Source organism: Micromys minutus, assembly GCF_963924665.1.
Source record: "Micromys minutus genome assembly, chromosome: 20".
Lineage (NCBI taxonomy): Eukaryota > Metazoa > Chordata > Mammalia > Rodentia > Muridae > Micromys > Micromys minutus.
In genome coordinates this window covers 14,081,669-14,108,224 of record NC_137955.1, presented here as the reverse complement: position 1 = coordinate 14,108,224, position 26,556 = coordinate 14,081,669, and the positions used below count along the sequence as shown (strand labels likewise).

The 26,556-nt window shown below is 41.5% G+C and overlaps 1 protein-coding gene across 2 annotated transcripts in view; it reads right to left on the bottom strand.

Moving 5' to 3' along the window:
• PLPP1 (phospholipid phosphatase 1) overlaps positions 1-26,556 on the bottom strand; it is a 61,176-nt gene that overhangs the window by 15,892 nt on the left and 18,728 nt on the right. The window contains exon 2 of one of the 2 annotated variants that reach the window (XM_080933716.1): positions 14,968-15,122. In XM_080933716.1, the coding sequence (XP_080789842.1) occupies positions 14,968-15,122 (155 nt within the window). Of the gene's footprint in view, positions 1-606; positions 759-14,967; positions 15,123-26,556 lie in introns of both variants that reach the window. The other variant, XM_080933717.1, reaches the window with a different exon arrangement.

Sequence of the window (26,556 nt, the reverse complement as noted above, 5' to 3'; positions counted from 1 at the left end):
TCTCTGACAGATGACTTCCTTCTACAAACCATCATGGGCTTGTTTTCTTTACTAGTAAAACTCAGTGTAGAGATCTAGGCAGACTAAAGGAATCCCTGCTTTCTTACACTGTAGGACAATCACCTATATTACTGTACAACCCCCACCAGATCCCCAGACCAGTTCCAGGTAAGCAGCTAGGACATGAAGATGTAAGACCGAGAGAGCAGCGTCCTTCCTTTAAGAATCTCAGTTTTATGAAATACACATTTATACAGTAAACGTTTCTTTTCATTAGTTACCATATATTATGAATTAATTACTTTTCTTTACTAGTCAGATACTGTGATGATTTTAATGCTTTCAATTTGACTAAATGTTAATTTAACATTGACTCTAAAATTGATAAGGTAAGGTTGGCTAAAATATTAGCACAAAATACCAAGCTTGGCTCCAATTACGTATTTTTACTTTTGACATCATTTAAAATAGCTCCATAAAATAAGCCTTCCATTAAATTTTTTAAACTCTGAGGAATATACATTCAAACATTGATAATGAACCACCATCACAAGAGTAAGGAACACATTCAAAACTTATAAACTTGGAAAAGCAGGTTTAACTTACAACGAGAATACAGAATGGAATGACTATTCCACCTAACAATGCATAGGGTATGGTGTCTTCCTTGTAAGGGTACTTGATGGATTCATCATTACAGAATACTCCTCGTTGGAAGGGGGTGTGCCTTGAAGTAAGAATTGCAAAAGGCAATCCAGCTAGCAAAAGGGAATAAATAAAAATACCATTAAAATTATCAAAACTGATCAATGACAACAACCATCCCGGGAGACTTAAAGATGCAATTGCTCTGAACGTGAGTAAGAGCACACGTAAGGAGGAAACGCAGCGTGCATGCAGCAGAAGTTAGAAGGACCGCCATGTAGGGTAAACGTGTTTTCTTCTATAGGAAACAAAGCTTCAAAATTCTGTCAGCCACTCTAACACCGGCATCTTCCAACCTTCGTTCCTGCCAAATTCAGTAACTTTGGGAAGCCTCTTCTCACACTCTGTCTTTAGTCAGGTTTCCAGCACTTTCTTAACCTTTGTTTCTGAAGAAAACATTGTCATATTCCCCATTTTATGCCTTTTCAAACATGACAGTATTTAGACAGGCCAGAGTCACAGCTAGGTTATGACAGTGTCTAAATAAAGTATTCATTTGTTTCTCTCCACTATTCAGAGGGTACTTAGAGCTGTCTTGGAATGAACCCTGAAGTTAAATCAACTTTAAAACAGCCAATGGTGTCTTAATAGAACCACCTAACACCCGTGCTTTATCATTAATGTTTTCTCTGAAGATTATGCCTCACACTCACCCCCTTAAAATGCTTAAACTTTGTCTAAATGTAAATTTCAAGAATTCAGTTCTTCATATCACTAAATATTTATTAGTTACAGCTTTCTGCCTAACACAGAGAGACGTAGTTCAGCAGAAACCCTCAAGTCCACTTCAAGATTGGTCCAGGTATGAAGGCTCTCTCTTTGGTGCCCCACCCTGCATGCAGCCTGTCTGATGCAGTTCTAGTGCTTTATCTCCTTGAGGCGCCAAACCCTGATTTACAACTGAATGGCAACCAAATCTCTGCTACTATTTATCACGGTATCAAACCAGTCCAAACCACAAAGGTCAAAACACAGCAAATGACAATCATACTTCTTTCATTGCCAGCTCTTCTACCTTCTATCTTCCCACCTTCGTTTCAACACTGAATCGTGAATCAAAGTACAATTTTTTTATGTGAATCAATTTGCCAATGATAGCTGCCAGCTCCTGAAAACTCTTTAAAATGTTACAAGATTCCTAAAGCCTTGCTCCTGATAACCTTAGAGCTGGCTTTGCTAACTTACCTGTCACTGCGTGCCTCTCAGTGGATTCAGACTCTGATTCACAGTGTGCTTACAATTAGGGTAATGGGATGAATGCCCAAGCCTGTGCTATATTTACCATACAGAACAACTTTGCACACTTATCAACACATAACATAGCGTTAAATACACATGGCTGAGGTTCCAGTTGTTGCCTGTCAGATGGAGAAGGAACCTCAGTTGCAATGGGTTTTAATTGCCAGTCTTCGTTAAGGAGAAAGAACAGACAGCAGATTAGAGAACAGAAGGCCTCAGGAATACTTTAAGTTAGAAATAACTAACCCTGTCACCATGACAGAAACTTATAAAATATATAATCCAATGCAGTTTCAATGTCATTAAACTCAGTACATGCCAAACACAGGTGGTCACCGACCCACTTAAGACGTAAAAGGATGAGCTAATTCAGAAGCTTCTGGAACTTCTCAAAAACACAAGACTGAATCCACCTGGGCTGGCACACAGCACTGGCCCACAAACAAAGAGGCCAAGGACAAAGCACACTGACAGAGAAAGAAGGGACTAGCTTGACCCTCCCCAGTGCAGAATGGGAAAGGTAGCTGTGGGTCCCCGGTGCCAGGTGGCCTCAATGTTTCCACTATCTCAGGCTGCTGAGTACCTTGTATCCATTTCAACGAACAAGTTTTACTTAAGCTAATGAGAAAACAGTTTCTACTTGCAAAAACCCTAATCTAACCATTCTTTCTTTTTTTTTTTTTTTTTTGAATGAAGATTTTCTAACTCCAAACGGAGCTGAATTTTTATTGTGTAGAGGATTTTATTTTCAATTAAGAATATAATCTGTACCTTTCTTGTGTGCCTTACTATCAAGGGAACAAAAGGTAAATATTCAATGACTGTTAGAAAAGTTTTTAAAAATGTAAGATATTAAGCCAAATATCAAACCTAGTTACATGTCCATAGTCACTTCATCTGCTTCCTTACAAATCCCTGTCTATGAAGCAACAACCACAGGTGACAAGCAACTGCCCTTGAATATAAGAATAAGCATTTTAAATACAAACGCAAAATGAACAAAAGAGTTAGTCTTCTTCAAGAGTAATTACAAAATTTTTCTAATAATGACATATATCATCGCTTAAGTATAGCAAACTTAGGATTTGTTCAGAATGATACCAGATGTTTTATGTCATACCACAAATCGTAAAGGATAAAAGAATAATTGGATAAATGCTCAGTCTACCAAAAAATATTATCTTGAAAGAACAGACCAACAAAGTTTTCTTCTCTCTCTCTCTCTCTCTCTGAGGTTATAACTTAATTACATCTCCCCCTTTACTTCCCCCTCCAAAACTAACCATTCTTTCAATAGGGAGAGCACAAAGATTGCTCTTAGTTTTTTGGTTAATCTATACAGTATGGGGAAACACTTCCAATTCAAATCCTTCTTTGCATTTCTAATTATTTCCTTAGAACATTGACATGTAATATTAAGGCATATAAACATTACACTTTGACCAGTTATTTCCCCTAAAATGTAACTGTAAAGTACTAACTTACTACACCAGCCACAGTATACAGTATGGAAAACTGAATCTTTTAAATGGACAACCAAGCTATCCTTGACACAGATGACAGCCAAGGCATGAACCAAAGGATTCTTTTCCCCTCTGTCAGCTCAAGCCGAATGTCTTTTTACTCTTACCAGCAAGATTCTATCACTTTAAAAAAATCTCTTTTCATAATTTCTCAATGACCACACATGCCAGTATTTTTCTTAATACTTTAGTTGGGAAATCAATTAATTTCTGTCCTACTTTAAAGATTTACTTGGTGTGTGTGTGTGTGTGCTCCCTTATCTGTATGTACACCTTGTGCATGAATATGCCCACGAAGGACAGAGAGGGCATCAGCCGCCTCTCATACAGAAATTACAGGTGGTTATGAGCCAACCCAATCCTCTGCAAGAGCAGCAAGTGCTCCTAACACAGTCACCTCCTCAGCTAGCCTCACCTATTCCAAATAACCTTACAGTGTGATGTGTACCATAAAATCCATCTATTCTAAACTTACCACTCCAGCCATCCTTACAAAATAGTCTGAGGACATTATTATGCCCTGGAAACATCATGACCATGTGCATTCAGTTCATACTCCTTGCCATAACCCATAGCAGCTACAAACCTGCTTTTGGGCATATCATATGAACAGAATATAGAACACATGGTGTTTTCTATGTAGCTCAAGATACATACTATAATGTCCTTCATGATAATTCATTTTGGCATGTATTTTCCTTTTACTGATATATTATCCTACTGTACATACAGAGCACATTGGTTTAGCCATTCCCCAGTTAACGGACATCTCAGCTGTGTCGAGTTTGGGGATATTCTGACTATATACCACTTCGAACATTCAAGCCTTTGCGTGCTTTCATTTCTCACTGTGAGAGACCTACAAGTGCAACTACTACGTCACGTGGCAACTGCATGTTTAACTTTTTAAGCTCCCAAACTATTTACCAAAAAGGCACTTTACATTCCTATATCCTGATTTTTAATATGCTCAATGGCTCATCACAATGAACCTTTTTAAAACTCAAGTTCTCTAGATAGTAAACTTAATTCATTAGTGAAATAGTACAGCTTTCTCATAGTCAATATCTTTAATGATACAAATGAAACTATGATATAACTTATAACTTCCACAAACTTCATAGAAAAAAATGTCCCCATCCTCCACCAGAGATAGAAAAATAAAGCTAAAAATGCCTCTTGCACACATACTCAAGATCTTGGAACCATAAAAAGAAATACTTACAAACTGTTTCAGTTAGAAAAATTCAGCAAAATTGAGAAGCTGATTAAAAAGTCACTTACATGAAAAAACTCAGCTGGGTAGTGGTAGCGCACACCAATAATCCCAGCATTCAGGAGACAAAGGTGGTGAATCTCTGAGTTCAAAGCCAGCCTGGTATTCAGAGTGAGTCCCAGGACAGCAGGGCTACACAGAGAAACCCTGTCTCAAAAACAAAAACAAAACAATAACAAATCACCAACCAACCAAAGAAACAACTAACCAAACAACCAAACAAAAAAAAAAAAAAATTCTTCCAACATTAGGAAAACAAAAATGCCTTAAACAAGTTAATGTTTATTAAAGGTTATCAAAACACAATCTACATACACCCTAAGTCCAGCTGTTTTACAGATATTCTGGTCCTATTTTATACAGTAAGACATTTTATGCATATAAAACATATCACGTGCCAAAGAGAGACTGGTTTCCAACTCCTGAGCCTACAGCAGCATGACATTCAAGGTCACTCGAAGTGAACCAAAGAAGGCACTGATGTCAAGGGCCTAGAGCTCTGTTGAAGTTCAAGGGAAGAGCCACCTCAGTGGTCCAGAAGATAAAATGACCCCTGAGTAGCAGATGGTTTCCACCAAGAAGAGAGGAGGTGGCCACTTGCAAAATATTTCAACAGTCACAATCTCAATGTCTGCATGGGGGTGTATGAAGGCTGTAAGACCAAAGAACCCACAGTAAAGGGGAGATTGTAGAATAATGGACCAATTGTTATTCCTGCCACCTGACTGAAACCCTGGACTTACCAGACACGTGATAGATGAATGTATTTAGTCTATGTCTTAGTTAGGGTTTCATTGCTGTGAAGTGACATTATGACCAAGGCCACTCTAATAAAGAAAAACATTTCATTGGGACTGGCTTACAGTTTCATAGGTTCAGTCCATTATCATCATGGAAGGAAGCATGACAGCGTCCAGCCAGCATCCATGGTGCTGGAGTTGCTGAGAGTTCTACATCTTGATCTGAAAGTAACTAGGAGAGAGACTGGCTTCTGCAGGCAGCCAGGAGGTGACTCTCTCTTCCACACTGGGTAGAGCTTGAGCATATGTCCTCAAAGCCCACCCGAAAGTGACACATATCCTCCAACAAGGCCACACCTACTCCTATATTGCCACACCTCCAAATAGTGTCACCCCCTGGGCCAAGCATACTCAAACCATCACATTCCACCCAAGTTTCCTTGGGATATCCAAGGAAACTTCAACATCATCGGAGTTTCTTGCTCCAATATCTAGGAGCCCAGATCTTCTGGGATCCTCCAAAGGGCTTGGGTCATTTCTCTGGCTCTGCCTTCTGTAGCAAGGTAGGCTATGATTGACTCCACTCCACTACTGCTGCTCTTTTTGGTAGTTATCCCATGGGTCTCATGCTGCAAGCTACTGGCATCGCCAACAGCCTCTCATAGGCTCCCTTCATGGTGCCACGCCTCAACTCCTTTGCATGACCCCTTCAGTCCTGGACCATCAAGTGCAACTGAGGCTGCACCTTCACCAATGGCCTTTCCTGTATTCTCACAGTGCCGAGCTTCAGCTTCATGCCTTCAAAACCAGTACCCCCTGGGTGATCCTCACACATTCCAAGCCCAGCTGCGGCATGAGGTGTTCACTATGGAGGCCAGAGACTGATTTGAATAGAAATGGTAAAGTGGAAATTTCTGGTTTGTGTAAAAACTCAGTTGTGTCACGTCATGTTTTTATGAAAGCTGTCTTGCAAGAGGGCATGTGATTTTTGCTGAAAAGACCCTTGAGAGGGTGTGTGACATTTAGAGAGAATGTAACTGAATCCCCATAAGCAGCAGGAGGTGCTCTTGCATTGCTGGCCTCCACTGCTGTGCAACTTCCCTTCTTTGTTGGGCTTCACTGCACAGAGAGAAATGCACCAAGAGCTGTATTCAGTCTGCTTCCAATCTGGATGGAGCCTCCACTACTGATTTGTGCTTGCTGTTTGCTATTGGACCAGACAGCTGGTATCCCGACAAGGAAGAGTGGAATTGCCTCAAAGAACTACTTCTGAACAGGTCCCCAACCCCCTTTTCCTACTAACCTTCTTTCTCTCTTACCTCTGGCTGGGGGGCTAGAAGGAGGCTGAAGTGCTGGAGAACCCTAAACAAAGTAGGTTTGGAAAAAATCTAAGCCTAGAGACTGTCCCCAGAGACTCATAGAGTTGAATGTTTTGTTCTAGGGAGTGGAGCTACTTGATGGGGATTAGGAGGTGTGGCCTCTTTGGAGGACCTGTAGCCTTCCTGGAAGAAGTGTGTCACTAGAGGTGGGCTTTGATGTTTCAAATGCTCAAGCCAGATTTAGTGTCTCTCTCTCTGCTGCTTTCAGATAAAGATGTAGAACTCTTAGCTACCACGTCTCCCTGCATGTCCACATGCTCCATGCCATGAGGATAGTGGACAAACCCCTGGAACTGTAAGCCAGCCCCAAATACTTTCCTTTATAAGAATTGCGCTGGTCATGGTATTTACTTACAGTAGTAGAACACTGGTGAAGATAAACGCAAATTGTTGATTATTTTAATTTCTCTTACCAAATCTTAAAGACCTGGGTAGCAATTTAATTCTAAATACATCTAACTCAATTCAGTATGCAGACCAAAAAGACTGAGATATCCCTCTCATGTTAGAAATTCCAAACATTTAAATGTTACTTTGTCAGCATTAAAGCACATTTCATTATAAAAGCTAATAATGCACCATAGAGTGAGGTCTTAATGCCATGAGAAAATCGTCTTTAATTATGAAGCAATCATCCAAGTGTCAGCTCAACAATGAACTGAGATCCCTTTTTATATGGTCATTAATTAGGAGTCAGGGGCAGTCAACTGTGGTCATTTTATGGATTTAAGCTGAAAATAGCCAACAGAATTTGCTGGTGGATTGATCAGGTATGAATATATGAAAGAGTAGCCAAGAATGAAAAGTTGAGAAAGTCATTTAAAAGAACCGGGGAAGGGGTGCATCTGCTTGAGCTGCCTATAGTAGACGGTAGTGTGGTATCCGCAGTGAAGGGGAGGAGTCAAGCTAAAGAGAATAACCTGACACATAAGTTCCATTAAAGCTATGAAACCAAAGGAAACCATGAAAGGAAAAGAACAGAGGAGAAACGAGGGTCCAGTGAGTCTGCGTACTGCAAATGAATCCTCCACGGAAGAGAATGGGAGGGAGAGGGGTGTAAACACTCAGGTGAGTACACTTTTGTATTTGAGGTTTGGTTTTTCAAGATAGTTTTTCCTCTGTGTAGCCCTGGCTGTCCAGGAACTCAGTGATGCAGCTGCCTCTGCCTCCCAGGTGCTGGGATTAAAAGCATTTACCATCACAGCCAGGCCAAATAAATCTTTTTATACAGCAAGAAAAGGAAGTGGGGGCATGCATAGATTTGCTAAGATGGAACTAAACCTGAAAAAATAAAGAAAAACCCAGAGAATGTATTTCAGAATTCTAGAACCACAACTGTAGAAAGATCATAGAATATCAACCTGTAATGAGCAATTAGAAACCAAGCTTTTTACTTGCATAAATATCAAAAAAATCTGCATTGACAAGCTTGAACTTTCAAAACTCCCACATATTTTACTGATAAAAATCAGTGACCCTGCCCTGACTTCTGCTCACCCTCCCACAGCCACCTTGTAACCAAACAGGGGTGACTGAGCCTGCCCTAATGCCTTGCCCTGAGCTCACGCTGACTGCTCCTAAGTCACAAACTGATACAAACAGCTGACATTCCATCTCTTGTGATATTGGAAGGCTGGTCTGTAATACTGTAAAACTTGCCATTCTTAAGACCTAATAAATGCAAATGACCATAATTAACAAAAGTGTACTGATGTAGGAGTTTTGTTTGTTTAAAATTATTAAAACCTGGTGCCCACAGGAATTTAGTCACCATCTACTACTAAGTAGCTGTGGGCCAAGTGGACCATGTCACCAGACGGAAGAACTGGTACGGCTGAGCAGGCTCAGACCAGGGGAATCTCAGAATTGAAAACAGCAGGTGTGAAGCCAGCTCCCTGCCAAACTACCTGATCTGGAAAACGTAACATGACACTCAGCTGAGACAACCATGACAGTCAGCCATGTAGCATAAAAACCTGGAGTTCTCCATGCTAATGAAGTATAAAGACAGGCCCCCAGTGTTTAGCCAATGAGTTTCCCTTCCTGTGCATTCCTTCCCAAAAAGGCATTTAATTCCTAGTTCACCCTGAGTAGGTATATATATGAATGTACATCCGCCATCAAATGAAGCCGTTTAGACAAGCAAGGATGTCTCCTTCATCAAGGATCATCAAGGAGGCCTTAGTTATAAAGAACTGTGTTGAAATCTCCCTGAGAAGGCTGGGAAGGCCACTCCGTACACTCAGAACCAAACCAGATTCTGCCCCCTTCCAGAGCTCAGACACCCCTTTCTTGCCTGGCACATAGACACCCCAAGCACGGACCCGGTACCCAGCAGCATCTGGGCATACATGAGATCAGGAACTAGAGCAGCCGCCTCAGACTCCGCTGTTTCTCACCCTGGGAAACACGGGCCGAGACTCCTATTCCAGACTCTTCTGCCTCCCCTGAGCGGCTTGCTGGCGGTGCTCGGGCACCCTGATTGAGGGTGTGGCCTGTGAGCCTTAACCATGTAATACTCAGTACATTCAAGAGGCTTGGTTCCCAGAGCTTTAAACTTAAAGCTCTGTATTTGGAGAAAACCTTCACCGCAGATGCTTCCAAATGCAACCTCTTGCCTTACTTCTCAAACACCCAAAAAGGTTTTAATGTATTAGAAGTCCTATTGTATAACGCTTGAACAGTGATGGCTTTCTGCATCAAATGCACTAAATATCCCACAAACTTTTTTTTTCCTTTCCAATTTTTGAGACAGTCTGGCTTTAAATTCAGAGATCCACCTGTCTCTGCCTGTTGAGTGCTGAAATTGGCTACACCTTTTTAAAAAAAAATAATAAAAGGCACAATATTATAGTCCTCTGGGGAGGAGATTCAAATGTAAAAACACAAAACTATTGTTAAAAAATGAATTCCTAAGTACCACCATGTTTTCCAAACGTCTGTTTTGAGAAACAAAGGCATGTCCAATCACTAAGCTGTCAAGACCCCTCTTTCCTAAGACCTATGAGGTCCAGGAGCTCTAGATTAGCAGTAAATGTTTGCCTAAGCATGGAGCCTCAAATATAGGGCATGCCAGGGGAATACAAGAGCCAATAGCTTGCAGCTGAAATAAATATCATGTGAAGTCAGTAACTAGGGCTAGGGAGATGACCAAGTGGGAAAAGGTAGATGATGCCAGCCTGAAGACTGTAGCCAATCCCTGACCCAAGGGGCAAGCAGAGAAACTACTCCCTCAAGTTGACCCCTAACCTCCACACGTATACTAGCATATGCGCCAAGCACACTAAATAAATGTCATTTAATTTTTATTAGTTAACACATCATGCAAAATTCTACCATACATAAATTTGACATCTTATCAGGCAATCTTATCCCTAGAAACTAATAATATTGAAGATAAAATTTTATAGAAAATCATTACTTATTATGTAAAAAACAACACTGATACTTAAGTTATCGGCAAATTGAAAAATATATTTTAAGCCAGGTTTACTACACAGGCCTTCAATCCCAGTACTCAGGAGGCAGAGGCAGGCAGATCTCCATGAGTTTGAGGCCAGCCTGGTCTATACAGTGAGTTCCAGAGCAGCCAGGGACATACAATGAGACCCTGTCTTGAAACACACACACACATATAAATTACTATTCAGTGTGTGTATCTGTGTGTGTGTTGGCAGTTGGCAGTGATAGGAATAGAACCCAGGACTTTACAGGAGCCGGGCAGGTACCCTACCAGACTTTAGCCTCACTTAATTTTTTTATAGCACAGTTAAGTTTACTTAAACACTGAGCAGGAGGTAAATGCTGGCATGCACACCCTCTCTTATCAGCAGCCCTGGCTCTTTATAAACACCGTACATCGAGCGGTCTTACACAAAGAAGCAGTGTTAGTACACTGGTAACAACTAAAGCCCGTGCTTCACTTTAGGGACTGTTCTTTATGCTACAGTTCTGTGTGCATTGAAACACACATGGGGCCATGCACCCCATCACAGTATCATACAGAATAGTTTCACTGCCCTAAAACCCTCTGCTTTAGGTGTTCCTCTCATCCTCGATCAGCCCACCTATCTTTGTACTAGCTCTATAGGCTTGTATTTCCACACCATTCCACGCCACACCACACCACACCATAACATACCATACCACACACCACACCATACCATAACATACCATACCACACCATACCATACTACACCACACCACACCACACCACACCACAACATACCATACCACACACCACACCATACCACATCACACCATAACATACCACACCACACCACACCACACACACCACACCACACCATACCACACCACACCACATCACACCATACCATAACATACCATACCATAACATACCATACTACACCACACCATACCACACCACACCTCACCACACACCATACCACACCACACCATACCATACCACACCACACCATACCACACCACACCACACCATACCATACCACACCACACCACACCATACCATACCACACCACACCACACCACACCATACCACACCACACCATACCATACCACACCACACCATAACATACCACACCACACCACACCATACCACACCACACCACACCATACCATACCACACCACACCACACCACACACCATACCACACCACACCACACCATACCACATACCACACCACACCATACCACACACCACACCATACCATACCACACCACACCCCACCACACCATACCACACCACACCACACCATACCATACCACACCACACACCATTCCATACCACACCACACCACACACACCACACCATACCAAACCATACCATACCACACCACACCACACCATACCACACCACACCACACCACACCATACCACACCACACCACACCATAACACACCACACCATATCATATCATATCATAGTTGATACCATAAAACACACAGCCTTTTCAGACTGGTTTCTTGTACTTAGCAATGTGTACTGGGGGTTCTTTCATGGGTCTTCATGGCTTGATGACACATTTCCTTGCATTCTGTTGTTTTGTTCTTGCAATCCAGAGGACACAACCCGGGGCTTTGCCCACGCCCACGGCTAGCACTGGGCAATTTCCCTAGCCCACTTGTGTGTATCACAGTTCATTTATCCACTCCAACTACCACCCTGCCTGTTTTAAGTTTGGACAATTATAAATAAACGTGCTGCAGACTTGAGTGCACAGTTTGCTTCATTTTGGTTTTATGTGAGCAGAAGTTTTCAATTCATCTGGGGGCACACCTGCGGCATTCTACAGTCAGACCACACTAACTTCCTAGGAAGTGGCAGACGTGACTTCACAGTAGCTGTGCCATCTTCTGCTGCAGTTGGCACTGTCAGCCTTGAACTTTCACTACTCTGGGGTACACAGCAGACTCCAGCTTGAGCTGGCAGAGAATCGTTCTTACCTGATTTACCATGTCTACCTTCTCTTCAGACCTCCAGTCCACTTTTAACTGGGCTAAGAGGTCTTCATGCTTTCGCATCAAGCTCAGGAGAGCAGGCTGATGGCTACACCCAGCTGGGGTTGTTCTCTCACTGTTGACTTTTACAGGTCTGCATAGCTTTAACTGTGGTCCTTCGTCAGGCTGGGAGAGGGTTTTCAGAGCACCCGGCCGTGCTACCGCTGTCTGAACAGAGTCCTTCACAGAGTAGAACTTTCATTTTAATGCAGCTCACGTTGCCAGTCATCTGCTCATGGCTCTACCTAAACCTTCTTTGCTGTACCCAAGGGCAGATTTATTTTTAATGACCAAAGACTTTTACCTCAGCTTTGTGGCAGTTAGCTGGAGACATGAGACCCATCTTTAAAAATAACATTATTTTTAAAGCAAACATTACAAATTCAACCAATTTCCTAGGACCTAAATTAAAAATAAAAAGGTAAAGTTCATAGCATCCTCAGCTACAGTTTTCAAAACAACATTAAAACAAACTGATGAATATTAATGAGTTTGCCTTTCCTTCACATTTTTCTAAAGTGAAATAAGAAAGACTAGACTCTCCCATTGTCCTAGATAGCTTTAACTGTCACCTGACACAGCCAAGAGACATCCGAGAAGGGAGTCTCAACTGAGGGCCTGGCCTGTGAGCACGTCTGTGGGGACTGGTGCGGAGGCCGAGCCCTCTGCAGGCAGTATCTTTCCCAGCAGGCTGTCCTGAGAGAACTGTGTAAGAAAGCTGAGCACAAGTGTGAGCCAGCCAGCACACAGTGTTCCTCTGTGCTTTCTGGGTTAAGACTCAGTGATGCACTGTGACCTGGAAATGTGAGCCAACTAAACCCTCCTCCCCTAAGGTGCTTTGGGTCAGTGCTTTATCTCAGCATCAGAAAGATAAACAGAGCATGTGGAAACTAGTGTCGAACACCCGGCTGCCCGTCCGCTTGGGTTTCTCTTTCAAAATGTAAAAGAAAAAAATAAGTCACTTTTAAAATGTAAATGTGTGTGTGCAGCTATGTCAAACATGAATAATGCGTGTGAATGACAACAGTGTCTTCTATATAAGGTATTATACACAAAGTAGTGAAACAAACCTGTCCTAGAAATTGTGAAGAACTTTTTGCATTGGTTCATAAAACGCCAGCATACTAAGGCCCAGGATCAAGCTACGCAATGCTTCTTCCAGTTTGCTAAGTTTGCAGTAAGATGTTTTTCCAAGTGCATTCCAACAACACACTTACAAGAATTCATACCCAGAACTCAAAGGTATACACCAAGCTTTCCTCACTACTTTAAAGAAAATATACACCTTAGTATTACTGTTACTTATTTCAACTGCCTACTATTTTAGTACTTACTATAATCATTTATTTTAAAAATATTTGTTAAATAAGGGCACAAAGCTGAATGCGCAGTATTCTCATAATGAAATAAAAACAGCTGAATGGAATGACGCTAAAATGTCACTGGTTTACATCAGGTAGTAACCAAGGTTTACCGGTTTTTGTTTGTTTTTTTTTTTTTTTTTTTTTTTTTTTGTTGAGCTACTTTGTAAGTTTTGTCCAATTATAAATTATACTTTTGCAATTAAGTTTTAAGAAAGAGCAACTGAAGTTAACTTTCTGAGCTTCAAACAATACCCAACAGAATTTTTTACAGCTTGATCTGGCAACAGTTACAGATAATAATATTAACCACAACAAACACCTCTCCCTCCATCCCAATGCAGTGGACTGTTTATGAGAGACAGTCCTGCAAAACCCCCTTCACATTGCTCATAATCCTGGGGCCTCTACTATATAGTGCTAGCTGGGGTGACTCTTGCTCCTTAGGGAAAAGTAATCTCCTAAAACTAAACTCTTAATCCCAATTTTTTACCCCTTTTATTTTAAAATTGTTATATCAAATTTGATTATAATAAAATAAACATAACATATTTTATATAATAAACATATATAAAAAATTCAAGGTCCATTAGCTGCTGGAATATTATTCTGAAGACTATTCAGGAAAAAAGAAAACTTGCAATGAAAAAGACCAAATTGCTCAGACTCATGAACTGCTAAAGCAAAAAGTTGCTTATTTAAACCCAGGAAAGAAAAGCCAGCCAGTCCTGCTGCAGAACAAGGCTGCTGAGCTGACGGAGGCTAAAATTTAGAAATAGCTACAGAGCTCAGCGGACAAGACCAAGGAAGACAGAAGACACACAGCAGGCCGGCTGCACTCTAAGACAGGCAAGAGGGTACGTCTTTGCCCTGCTCCTTTTCCTCTATTTGCAAGTCACATAAAAGACTCCCGCCTGAAATCCCAGGACTTGGTAAATAGGGGCAGGAGGACAGAAGTCTCAGACGGGCAAGCAGGTGGTGCTTTGGGTTCAGCTGTGAGAGCTACAGTGCTGAGCAGTGGTGGAGACACACCTCTTCACAAGTCTACCGAGAAGAGTTGGTCCAACGACTTCCAGCTGTTTTAAGTAGCATACACCTTCAACTGGAAAATCACCATTCTCCAGAAACAGTGGGATTCTTTCCTTCTGCAACTATTTTCCACAGTAACACTAGGTAAGGCAGGGCCTGAATTTACCCCCACCCCAACGCCATCACTTCATCCAACCTCCAGCACAAACCCATCACTACCTGCTTGTTAATTTACTTACAGAGAAAATGGGTAAGCCAAGCCCCACTATGGCGAGAATACTGGTTTTGATGGTACTGTCATGGTACTGGTACTTCAAGCTGTTGTCAGTACAGAAAAAGCCTCTCTGAAATGGATATATTTGGCCCAAATTTACAATAGCCATAGGCATGGAAGCTGTTGGGGAAGGGAAAAAAAAACACATATAATTACATTCAATTCACTTCTTTAGGAAGGAGAGGGCATGGGGTACAAATCTTAACTAAACTCAGGTCTTTCTGGAGAAAGACTGATATTCTCAGACCCAGCAGAAGGGCTAATGAGATTATGTGGTGTCTGTGCATTCAAAAACTGATTCTTTTGCTTGCATTGACCTCTCAGCTCAGGTACAATCAGAAAAGAAGCCACCAGAGAAATGAACAAAACTGGTCCATGGAAAAATAAATCTGAGAATAGAAGCAAGTCTTCTATTTTACATTCTATAATTCATTCCCATGTAACAGCTTAATATCTTAAATATGTATAAGGAAAAAGACAAACTAACATAAATTAAATAAATAGTACCATAATATCTGAAGGACAAAGAAGTAAAGATCTATTTCACATTAGAATAAAGTTGGAAAAAAACCTTAAGTATATTTGATAATAAAAGCAGAAAGGAACAAGCCCTTGTTCTTCAGAACAGAAAGAAATTGTCTTTATTAATCTTGGCAGGGCTCCAAAACTCCTGTACCACAGCACAGCGTTAGACTCTAATATGGCTCAGCCTCCCAAGTCACTGGGTCTACAGGCATGCGCTATGCGTGCACTGATTTGAACTTTGCGTCATACAATTCAAACACTGAAGCATCTGCTCCCTCATTATATACTTAATACTAGGCTAAGCCAGGTACAGAAGACTGATTTGTGCAAAACTGGTTCAAGATCTAGGCTACATTGTGTCAAAACAGAATGCACACTTGAGAAACTGTTTAAAAAGAAATATCAACACCAAGTTCCTATTCAGGGGACAGAAACAAAGCTTCTGCATCTTGACTGTGATACAGTCGTTCTATTAACTATTATGAGTACATACGTATCCACAGGGAAATGAAGGAAGAAATACCAATTATCAAATAGTATAAAAGGACCAGTAGAAATTCAGAGATTGACACAAACTGGGGTAGTCAGAAAAGAGCATTAAAGAACAGGCAACAAACAGGTGAAGCACAGGAAGCAGGAGGCACAGGAGGAGCAAGGGCAGCCCCAGAGCTGCAGCAGTGAAGCAGAGGCTGAGCAAGGGCTCCATCCATCAAGCACCTTCTCCTCATCGCATGCCCACACACGCCAAGCTCCGGAGGACTCAGAGAACTCAGTCCTTATCTCTCTGCAACACACAGGCCTGGAACCCCACAGTTCATGGTCGTTACTACTCATGTTTAAAGAAATGAAGAATAGGCCAACTTTAAGTGGGGGCAGCCAGGATTCTAACACCGGCTCCTCCTCCTGTAGTGAAAGGATAGTGATGAAGACAGGCTGGGCCAGTCCGTTTAAAAAATACTTGTTCGGTTAAAGTATATCCATCTGTTCATAACAAGACCTCACAGTTAGAAGAATATTGATGCTGGTAATTATCTCTGTGCTCTTTAAGTTTGAGGTTTTAATGATAGCATGAGGGCTTCAAGCTGTGTTTATTAAAGAATTCTGGATTTCAAACATTGGCCTAAAAAGAATTTATCTTGTAGGAAATAAAAATCTGTCTTCTTTCAGTCAAAGTCAGAAACATAGTAAAGTATTTTAGAAATTAACATTTCAAACACTGAGAGAAAAAATATTTAATACAACTTTGAATTATTTCAGACATTGAGTGATAGTGTCAACTATGGGAAGTCAAAAGGATGGCAGGGAAGATATTTTGAATACAGGAATGACAACTGAAGGCTGCTCACACTTGCAGAGGTGCGCCTGACGGTGACACCGCAGAGTCTGGAGCACAGAGACAGAATCAGGAGGAAGAGCTCACTCACGGTGAGCCCATGTTAGGTCAGTATTCAGAGGATGGCCTGACGGTTTGTTTGTCACTTCCTAATCGATGCCAGCCTTGTTTTCCTCCTGTGAGTCGCCATGTGTTCTCAGCCTTCTATTGGCGAGAGCTGCCCCTCCCCTTCCTCAAGATAGGCGTTCCATGACCTGTCCCATGGCACTGTGAACAACTACCCCGCCTTTGCACACATCTTCCAGTAACTCCAAAAGCAGAAACTTACTATTACTGTACACTTTGTAGCAGGTACATAGTTGGAGCTAAATAAAACCTTATTAAAGAGCTAAATAAATAAAATTCAGGATACAGCTACGTAAGCATTTTACTTGGGATAAAACAATTCTCAAAGAAAGCATAAAGTCAAAAATAACAGAGCAAGCAGGGAACATGTCTATCTTGTTCAGCAGCGTGCACTGACCATAGAAAAGGACGATGCCATAACACGGAAGCCCAAGCCTCAGGTGCCACACAGCCAGCTCCAGGTGAACACAGGCCAAACGCCCACAGCACGAAGGATGCGACTCGGTGAAGACCATGAATTCATCGACTCAACAAGGCTCCTTTTTCAAAGTTGCGTTTAGTTCTTTACATGTCGTGAGTCTGCATGATGGACTTAGTCGTTCTCATTGCTCCCTCCCTCCCTCCATGTCTACTGTGTGACTGTGGGATCTAAACACCCTTTTCTTCAAGCTATATTACAACATCCCCTACTGTTCATCAATGTTCCACGTGAGAGGGAGAAGAAGAAATAACGGGAAAGGGTCCGAGATTCATCCCTCTAAACAAAAACCTCTACTTGCACATGGTGTATGCGCCAATCCCCAGAATTTAGGGAACTGAGGCAGAAGAATCATGAGTTCAAGGCAAGAATGGGCTATACAATAAGATCCGGTATCAAAAATAAATATTCTTGCTAGGTATAGTGGGACACACCTTGAATCCCAGACACTGGCGGATCTCTGTAATGCCAAGGCCACCCTAGCCTGCTCTATGTAGTAAGGTCCAGGCTGCCAACACAACACAATGAGACCCTATATCAAAATATAACTTTTAAAAAATCCTTTATTTGCTATGTAATGGGGGATTGGGGAAGAGCTGCATGTTCATATTAGTGTTACCGAAAGGGTCGTCTCTAAAAAACCAAAAACATTCCTTCCTTAATTTCTAATACACACATAAACACACACACATGCTTGTTCATTTAAACATTATTTATTTTATGTGTATCGGCATTTTTGCCTGCACACTGCCTGCACATACGTATGTGCACCACGTAAGTGCCTGGTGCCCAAAAGGCTATCTCTGTGCTCCTCATCCTCTGGCTCCTTCTAGAGTCTCTTCTTCCCTGTGTTTTTGTTTTCATGTATTTCTTCTAAGACATGTTCAAGAAGATAAATGACTACCGAGAATCATGTAAGTATGTGTGTGTTTCCTATGTTTGCCTCTAGTTGAATGCTATTCTGTTTTATATACTGTGTGTTGTAAGATATTCCAGTGGAATAATCTAAGCCATATTTTGCAGAGAAAACTAGTCAGCAAATGTTCCACCGTGTAGAAACAAAGGTAAAGAAAAGTGTCTGAGGCTGGAGAGGTGGCTCAGCCTTTAAGAGCACTTGTTGCTCTTGTAAAGGATCAGGGTTCAGTTTCCAGAAAACATGTGACAGTTTACAAACATTTATAATTTCAGTTCCAGAAAATATGATGCCCTCCTTCTGGCATCCATGGGCAGTACACACACATGCACAGACATACATACAGGCAAAACACAAATATATATAAAATTAAAAAGTACATTTTTTCTTTAAAAAAAAAACTGTGAGAGCTAGGTGTAGTAGCAGACTTGTAACCCTAGCACTTAGATGGAGACATGAGGCTCAGCAGGAATTCGATATAATTCTGGGCTACTTGGTGAATATAAAACCATCCTGTGCTATATGAGACCCTGTCTCAAAAAACAAACAAAAACGTACAAAACGTGCCCGCTGAAAGGACACAATAAAAACACCTAGAAGTTACCAAACTGACTATAGTGACTTCGATTCTCATTCCACTTGTTCAAAAGCGTCAGCATTAGACATTTACATTTTATGCTAAACCTCAGGGAACGCAAAGTGTGAAAGGTGCAGGTGCAGCCTCCTTAGGCTGTGGCCACCAATCGGACAGGAACTGGCTAGGAAATAAACACACTGGCACACTCGTCTCCTGCTGGGTCTTCCACTGTCTAAATCCACGTAGATGCCAACAGGCAGGGTGTCAGCCTCAGGACAGAGGGCACGTGTGGTACAATGATGGGACCAGATGCCCTGAACAAGTGGACGCTTCCCAATCGTACAGGCAGAAGCTGAGGGCCGTCAGATGTGTGAGGAACAGTCTGAGGATGAGAGAAAGAGGACTACTGATGGAGTCTGTGTTGCTACGTCTTACAAATTCTGGACTTTCTTTTGTGGGTAAGAACACTATACAATTTGCGCTTTAATGGAGATTGAGAGCTCTGAGAAGAGCTACATAAAGCAACGTTGAGGACAGAACAGAGGGAAAGGTGAGAGGCAAGAAACAGTCCTGTACAGGAAAGAGACCGAGGGCCAGAAATAAAGGAGTAAGCATGGGAACCGGAAAAGGGAGACCTGTGCAAGTCTCTGCATATAGACATGATCTCTCTACACACCCCTTTGGGGTTGTGTAAAGTCTACTTCCCTACCAACCCTGAGTATACTGCCATCTAATAATAATCCTCCATAGCTTTACTCACGGTAAGCACTTCAAGGAGTGTTGCTGGAATGAACAAGCAGGCGACAACCTCTGAAGCCCACGATAATCTTGTGTGACAACAAAAGTATATCCTGAAGAGGTTTACACAATTTTCCTTTCTTAAAGGTGCATGTTCAAACAAATCAAATCAAACAAAAAACAAAAATCAGCAAACAATCTGAAGCTCACACATGGGCTGCAGGTGTGGGACTCAGTGTGAGAGTACTTGCTGAGCATACGGGACTCAGTGTGAGAGTACTTGCTGAGCATACGGGACTCAGTGTGAGAGTACTTGCTGAGCATACGGGACTCAGTGTGAGAGTACTTGCTGAGCATACAGGAAGTCTTGGCTTAATTTCCAGCAGCAATGCACACACATACTTGCACTTGTGCACATGTGCATGCACACAGGGAAGGGAGGTTGTGCAAGAGGAACACTTTCAACTCTAATCACTATTCTTTTTCAAGCTTGTCTTTCTACTGACGACACAAACGGCTAATGAAGATGAACAGACTGAACAGAACTGTGTTAATTCTAAGGCAAGCATCATTTACAAGTCCCCAGAATCCTGAAGTCAACTTGTGTAGTGCCCAGCACCGCACGTAAACAAACTTTCAGCTGTGGCGTCTATAGAACCACTGCTCTCCGCAGGGCCCCTCACTCTTGCTTCAGTGAAAACAAAGTCAGAGACCCAACTGCCTCTTCTTAATTGACCCACGCCAAAACAGAATTCTACACACCTCAGGCAAACAAAAAGATCCGCCCTATAAATGAGATGCTGAAGAATAAAACCTAACAAGGAAACACTCCAGATTCAGCTCCTGTGTTCGTCAGAACTATATGATACATAATATATGATACCTATTATGACACATATGTGACCTATGGATCATACTTATGCATTCCACTCCTCCATGAAATTTCCAATCAGCATTCACTCTACACAACTTCAAAGTTAGCAAGGAAACTGTATTTCTATACCTTTGTTCTAAGATTCTGAAATTATTACATGATATAGTTTTAGAGTACATAAGCTTCTATATTCTATTAATAAAAAGTATAAGTCTTATTGTGGGTATTTCTTAAAGCAAATATATATTTGGGTTTTTTAAATTAATTTAGTTATAACGTATATAAGTGTTTTGCCTGCAGGTATGTTATATGCCCCACATGCATGCCTGCAGAGGTCAGAGGAGGGCAACAGATCCTCTGGAACTGGAGTTACAGATGGTTGTCAGCCACCATGTGGTAGCTGGGAATTAAAGCCAGTACTCTGTAAGAGTGCCCAGTATGAATAACCATTGAGCCATCTCACTAGACTCCAAAGTATGAATATGTTTAAAAGAAAGATTTATAGCACAGATGTCTGTGGAAATTTACTGAGTCTCACCAAATAAATAAAACACTGAACACATTAGTCTTGATCATATATTCCAAGGGGAAGCAACTTTTGTTGAACAACCATATAGGCCAACAACTATATAGGCCATTAACTACACGAATGCTCATACACTGTAAGCATGTTTCATCTACACAGAAGAACACAACTATATTTCAGATCTCCTACCACAGAATCTGTAAAAGTTAAAAGTAAAAACCTTAATCTATAATAAGAGTATGGGCCAGATACAAAGAAATGTATTCACTATATTCAGCAAAATTATCTAAAAAATCATTCTATGTCATATAATTTCACTTGTTAAAATATCTGTTTTTAAATACACATGGGGAAGTCTAAAAATATATGATCCACTTTGCCCTTTTTAAATTAAATTCTTTTATTTATTTACATTCCAAATTTACTCCCTTCCCAGGCCCCCTCCCCATCCCCTTTGCCTCTGAGAGGGTGCTCACCCCCCCCCACCTCACCACCCCTAGCATCCCCCTATCCTGGAGCACCAATCTCTGCAGGATTAGGGCAGCCCTCTGCTACATTATAATCAACTTCTAAGTTGGCATCTTCAGAGGCAGAGAAGAGTCAGATAGGAGGCCTTTCCTGCTGTGCACTGCACACCTTCAAGCTTAGCTATTTTTAAAATAAGACCACATTCAAACTTTCTAAATGCCTCATCACAATTCTTTGTTTCCTAAAATTATGCTTATAACTTACCTAAAATCATACTATCCTTTTCCTGACTTTCCATTTCCTGTAATTATACATTAGCTCTCCTGAAAAAACCCTACCTTTAGTAAGAAAATGTTTAATATCAGCCCATCTGTTTAAAATCAGGAGCAGTGCAGCACCTTAACTGCTGGGCCTGAATGCCTCAGAGAAGATCTACACTGAATGCCTGCCTCTCAGGTCAGTCCTCAACATTCCTGACTCTGAGACCCTGACACGATTCTTCATGTTGTGCGACTTTCAACCTTAAAATGATCTGACTGCTACTTCATAACTGTAGTATAACTTCATTTGCTGTTATGAATTGTGATATGTAACCATGTAATATGCAGGACACCTGACATGTGGAAGGGTCATTCGGCCCCCAAAGGAGTCACCACATACAAGTGCTAGGGGTTTATCCCTTACAACTTTTGAGGTCTCCTGCATAACTAACTATAGTAACTGTATCACCTAAAAACATAAACTGAAGATGAGCCACAAATTCATCCAGAGGCAGAGACGGCCTGCAGGCTCCGCGGGTTGGTAGCAGATGGGGTCAGTTCTGCCCACACGTCAACAGTCAGCCTCACAATGGCTCAGGATGGCTCTCAGGACTGCGCAGGCCGGTACTATCTTAATACTTAGAGCAGAACGGAGGAATGCTGCTCTAGGGAGTCAGACCGTGCTGCACAGGCATGAGGAAAGGAGAGCCAAGATCCAAGGCCAGCCTGGGTTGTACAGAAAGACTATCTCAAAACAATCACACAACCTCCAAGTTATTGATCATTAATAAAATATACTAATATAAGCTATCTTCAGTTTAACGAGAACCAGAAGAGAGAAAAGTTCAGAGCAGTGCTAGCCAAATGAATTTCTGAAAATTCAAATGGCCACATGAGAATAGTGAGCACTTGACATGTGGCTAGTATGACTTAAGTATTGACTTTTAACTGTAACTAATTTAGTTTTAATAATTATAATTAAAAGTACTCTCATTTTCATATATGAGGAGCACAGCAATTAGTTAATTAATACAGCATTGGGCATCTCACACCACAATACTTACTTAGAATATATAAAAGCTATGAGTATTGATGTGTTTGAGCTATGTGTATTGATTCATGCCTATAATCTGACACCTATGAAAACGAGAAAGAAGAGTAACAGGCTAGCCTGGGCTACAAGAACCTGGTTCATAGAAACAAAAATCTTACAATTAATTACATATTAATATAAGCCAGTTTCAAAAGGTCAAAGAAAAAGAAGTTAATTAAACAAGTGTCAGTGAAGTAACTTTTTTTTTCTGAAAAAGCCCAGGAAAATAAAAAAGAATACAAAACAGAAAGCCAAAAGATTGAAAATGAGGTATGTGAACATGTATGGGTGTGTGTCACATTTACAGATTTATAAAATGGCTAGTCATGATTTAGCTTTTAAGACAGCAGGTGGGGGCATGGGGATAGGAGACCGACAGGACAAAGCTAAAACAAACTATTTAAAAACTATCAGCACTAACAGTGTCTCTTAGTTAAACTTCATCAGAAACCCAGACCTCACTCCCCCTGGTAGCCAGCTGTCAGGTGTGCAGTGGGGCAGGTAGTCAGCTTCCCAGGGAAGACCTTTAGCAGGAGGAGGACGGGATCTTACCCAGAATGTCTCTTCCTGGAGAATGAACGACCTTCCCCCTCGCCCATCTTCAGTCCATAGCCTGATGAGCCTAAGCAGCTCTGTGCACACACACGAACCTAATCCTGCTCCGTTGATTAGTTCGTATATGGAGGTGGTGATGCTCTATGTGAGCCTGGGACAGCTAACTTTACCACACAGACTAAGTGGCCATCTTGATACCCAAATACTGTACTGAAACAATGGAAGGGAACTGTAAAAACTATAATATTAAAAAATATAATATTAAGACAGGAAGTTGCTCCTAGAATGTTTCACGGAAAAAGATCGAAATAAAACTCACAATGAAGAACACATTTCAGTGAGGGAAAACCAGTTCATGTAAATTTGACCGAGAGTAAGCATTTCTGTATTTTTCCAGTAGGTCCACAGTTTAGGAAAGTGTGCTTCCACACACCCTTTTATTTTCTCCTCTTCTGAAGGGCAGAAGTAAATTATTGTCGTTGTGGTTATTTGGGGGCTAATTGCTGCTTTGTGTTATCTAAGTTGTTTTTGGAAAGCTCTATTCATTTCCACCTTAAGAAATGTTCTTTTGTGTAATTCGGTTTTGACAAAACAGTTTCTTACTTTCTTCTCAAACAGGTCACAGATTCTTTCCAGAGTCACAGGAAGCATCCTCCTACTTATCAACTGTTGGATGCTCTTCCTGACTATGGAAATCAGAGGAAAACCTACAGTCGATTCTCTCCTAATACCTGGATTCTGGAGCAGAAACTCAAGTCCTCAGATTTGGCAGCAGACACCTTTACCCACTGGGCCATCTTGCCGACCCTCAACATGTATTCCTGACCTTGGGAGAAGTTGGTGGAAACTGTACTTCAGAACACAGAGTTAGTTCAAGGTAGAGTTGGAAAAGGCAGGCATGAGGGGTCAGTGTGAGAGAGTAACAGGCAAAGGGAAAGAACAAGGCACCCTCAGCTCCACTGGCACCTGCCTTCTGATCACTGCCTTGCAGCATGGCCTCTCTGTGGTTAGCCTGATTCCACTGTCAGAACTACTCCGCACCCCCACCCTGCTCACTCTCACTAGAACAAAAGAGAAAAGCAAGGAAGGAAAAGAGTTTGGGCTTTCTGTGAGCGAGGGTTGTTGCTTTTGCATTTTGTACGCTTGAGTGAGTAATTCCCAACAATATCCTCCTCAACTTTGGAGCATTTTAGTTCACTCACATACCTACCATCTTTTTATGTATATATTTAAACAGCTTTAAAAAGAAACCCAAAGGTGGGGCTGAGGATGTGCTCCATGGTAGATCATCTGCCCACAGGATCATCTACCACAAAAGCAAAGCCAAAATTTTCCAAAGTTGTTACAGTAGAGTACTTTACACACACACAAACACACTCACATGCACACACAGAGAACTCATGTGTTGAGGAGAGGGGGTAAGGGAGTGCTCACCTGTTTTTCACACCTGCTGGTCACCTGTTATTCCCTTCAGAAAGCATTTGAAACAAGCCAACTGGCCAAGAACACTCATTCCTTCCACTCCCTGTACTAACAGCTGCTCTCTTTTTTTTTCACGATGTCTAAGGTCACAGAGTCAGTAGGAAATTTCCATGTGGCTTTCTAGATGCAAGAGGCAGGGAAATGACTAAGTGATATGTGATCATTTCTAGTTTCCCTTCTCTGGGATGCTCCCAGGGCAATCTATTTGGGATTTCTTTGGTAGTTGGAGCTATCATTTAATAATACCAAAAACATTCTGTTTACAGAAGTAGAATTGGAGTTGGGAATAATAGAGACACATTTTAAAGGGACAGCAAAATTGTACCAGAACATGTGCACCATAAATGGGCAGCTTGTCAGATAGCATTATGCTGACTCAACAGGCTACACACACCATGTCACTCCTTTTATATGAATTATATGACATTCCATTTATATGACATTGTAGGATGGAGACCATCTCAGTGGTCACGAGAGCTAGAGGGCAGTGGGGGAAGCGGATTATAAAGGAGAGCGTGAAAGAATAATAAACCAGTGACATACGGAACAACTGACCAGTTCTGCATCCTGACTCTGTAGCAGCCACATGGCTAAGTTCCATGTTGCCTAAACACGGGCCTGGAGCGATGACGTGTGCACGCTGCTCTTGCAGGAGACCTGGGCTTGGTTCCCAGTACCAACATACATCCCCAGTGACTTGTAACGACAGATATAATGCCCCCCCACCCCCCTACCCCGCTCTCCCTGGGCACTTGCACATGAATGGTTCCCATAAACTATGTACGCACACAAACACACACACATAAATAAATAAAAATAAAAATTTAAAAACTTTTAATCTAAGTTCATTATATGCCAAGAGAGAGATTTACGTTGTGTAACAACACAAATCAGCAGAAAAACCACTGCAGTTTGCCTGACGCTTCACCCCACCTCCACATATGCTGCACCCCACAGCCCTGCAGTGACCCCCGCTCCGCCCGCAGAGCTCTCCTTGTCATGTGAATGTCTACTTCAATGTTGTAATCCCTGCTTCGCTGTGGCAGGCTGGCATCCTGGACAGGGCTGGGCAGTCACATATACCTGCATTCATTTGCTTCTGGCACATTCCCAGAAACTACTTGAATGAGCATCAGCCTAGTTCTTTCCCAATTTCAGTTTCCTCATCTAGTATTTGAGTAATATTTACCTATCACCCAGAAATGTTGTAGATAAAATCTCTGTCATGTTAAAGATTTATCTTTTAAATACTACTCAGCCACCAGAAACAATGACTTAACCAAATTCTTAAGAAAATGGCTGCATCTAGAGAAGATCATCCTGAGTGAGATAACCCAGTCACAAAAGAACAGACATAATATGCAGTCACTGATAGTGGGATGCTAACCCCAGAGGCTTGCACTCCCCCAGAAACAACTCACAGACTGTATGAAGTCCAAGAAATAAAGAAAACAAAAAATATACATATATTCACAAAACAAGAAGACTTTGACTATTTCCATGTTGCGTTTTGTTTTGCATGTACTTTACGCTTATTGCAACTAGTAGGTTTTCAATGCATACTGTCAAGCCCTTGAAAAAAATCAAGTACTGACTAAAAAACATA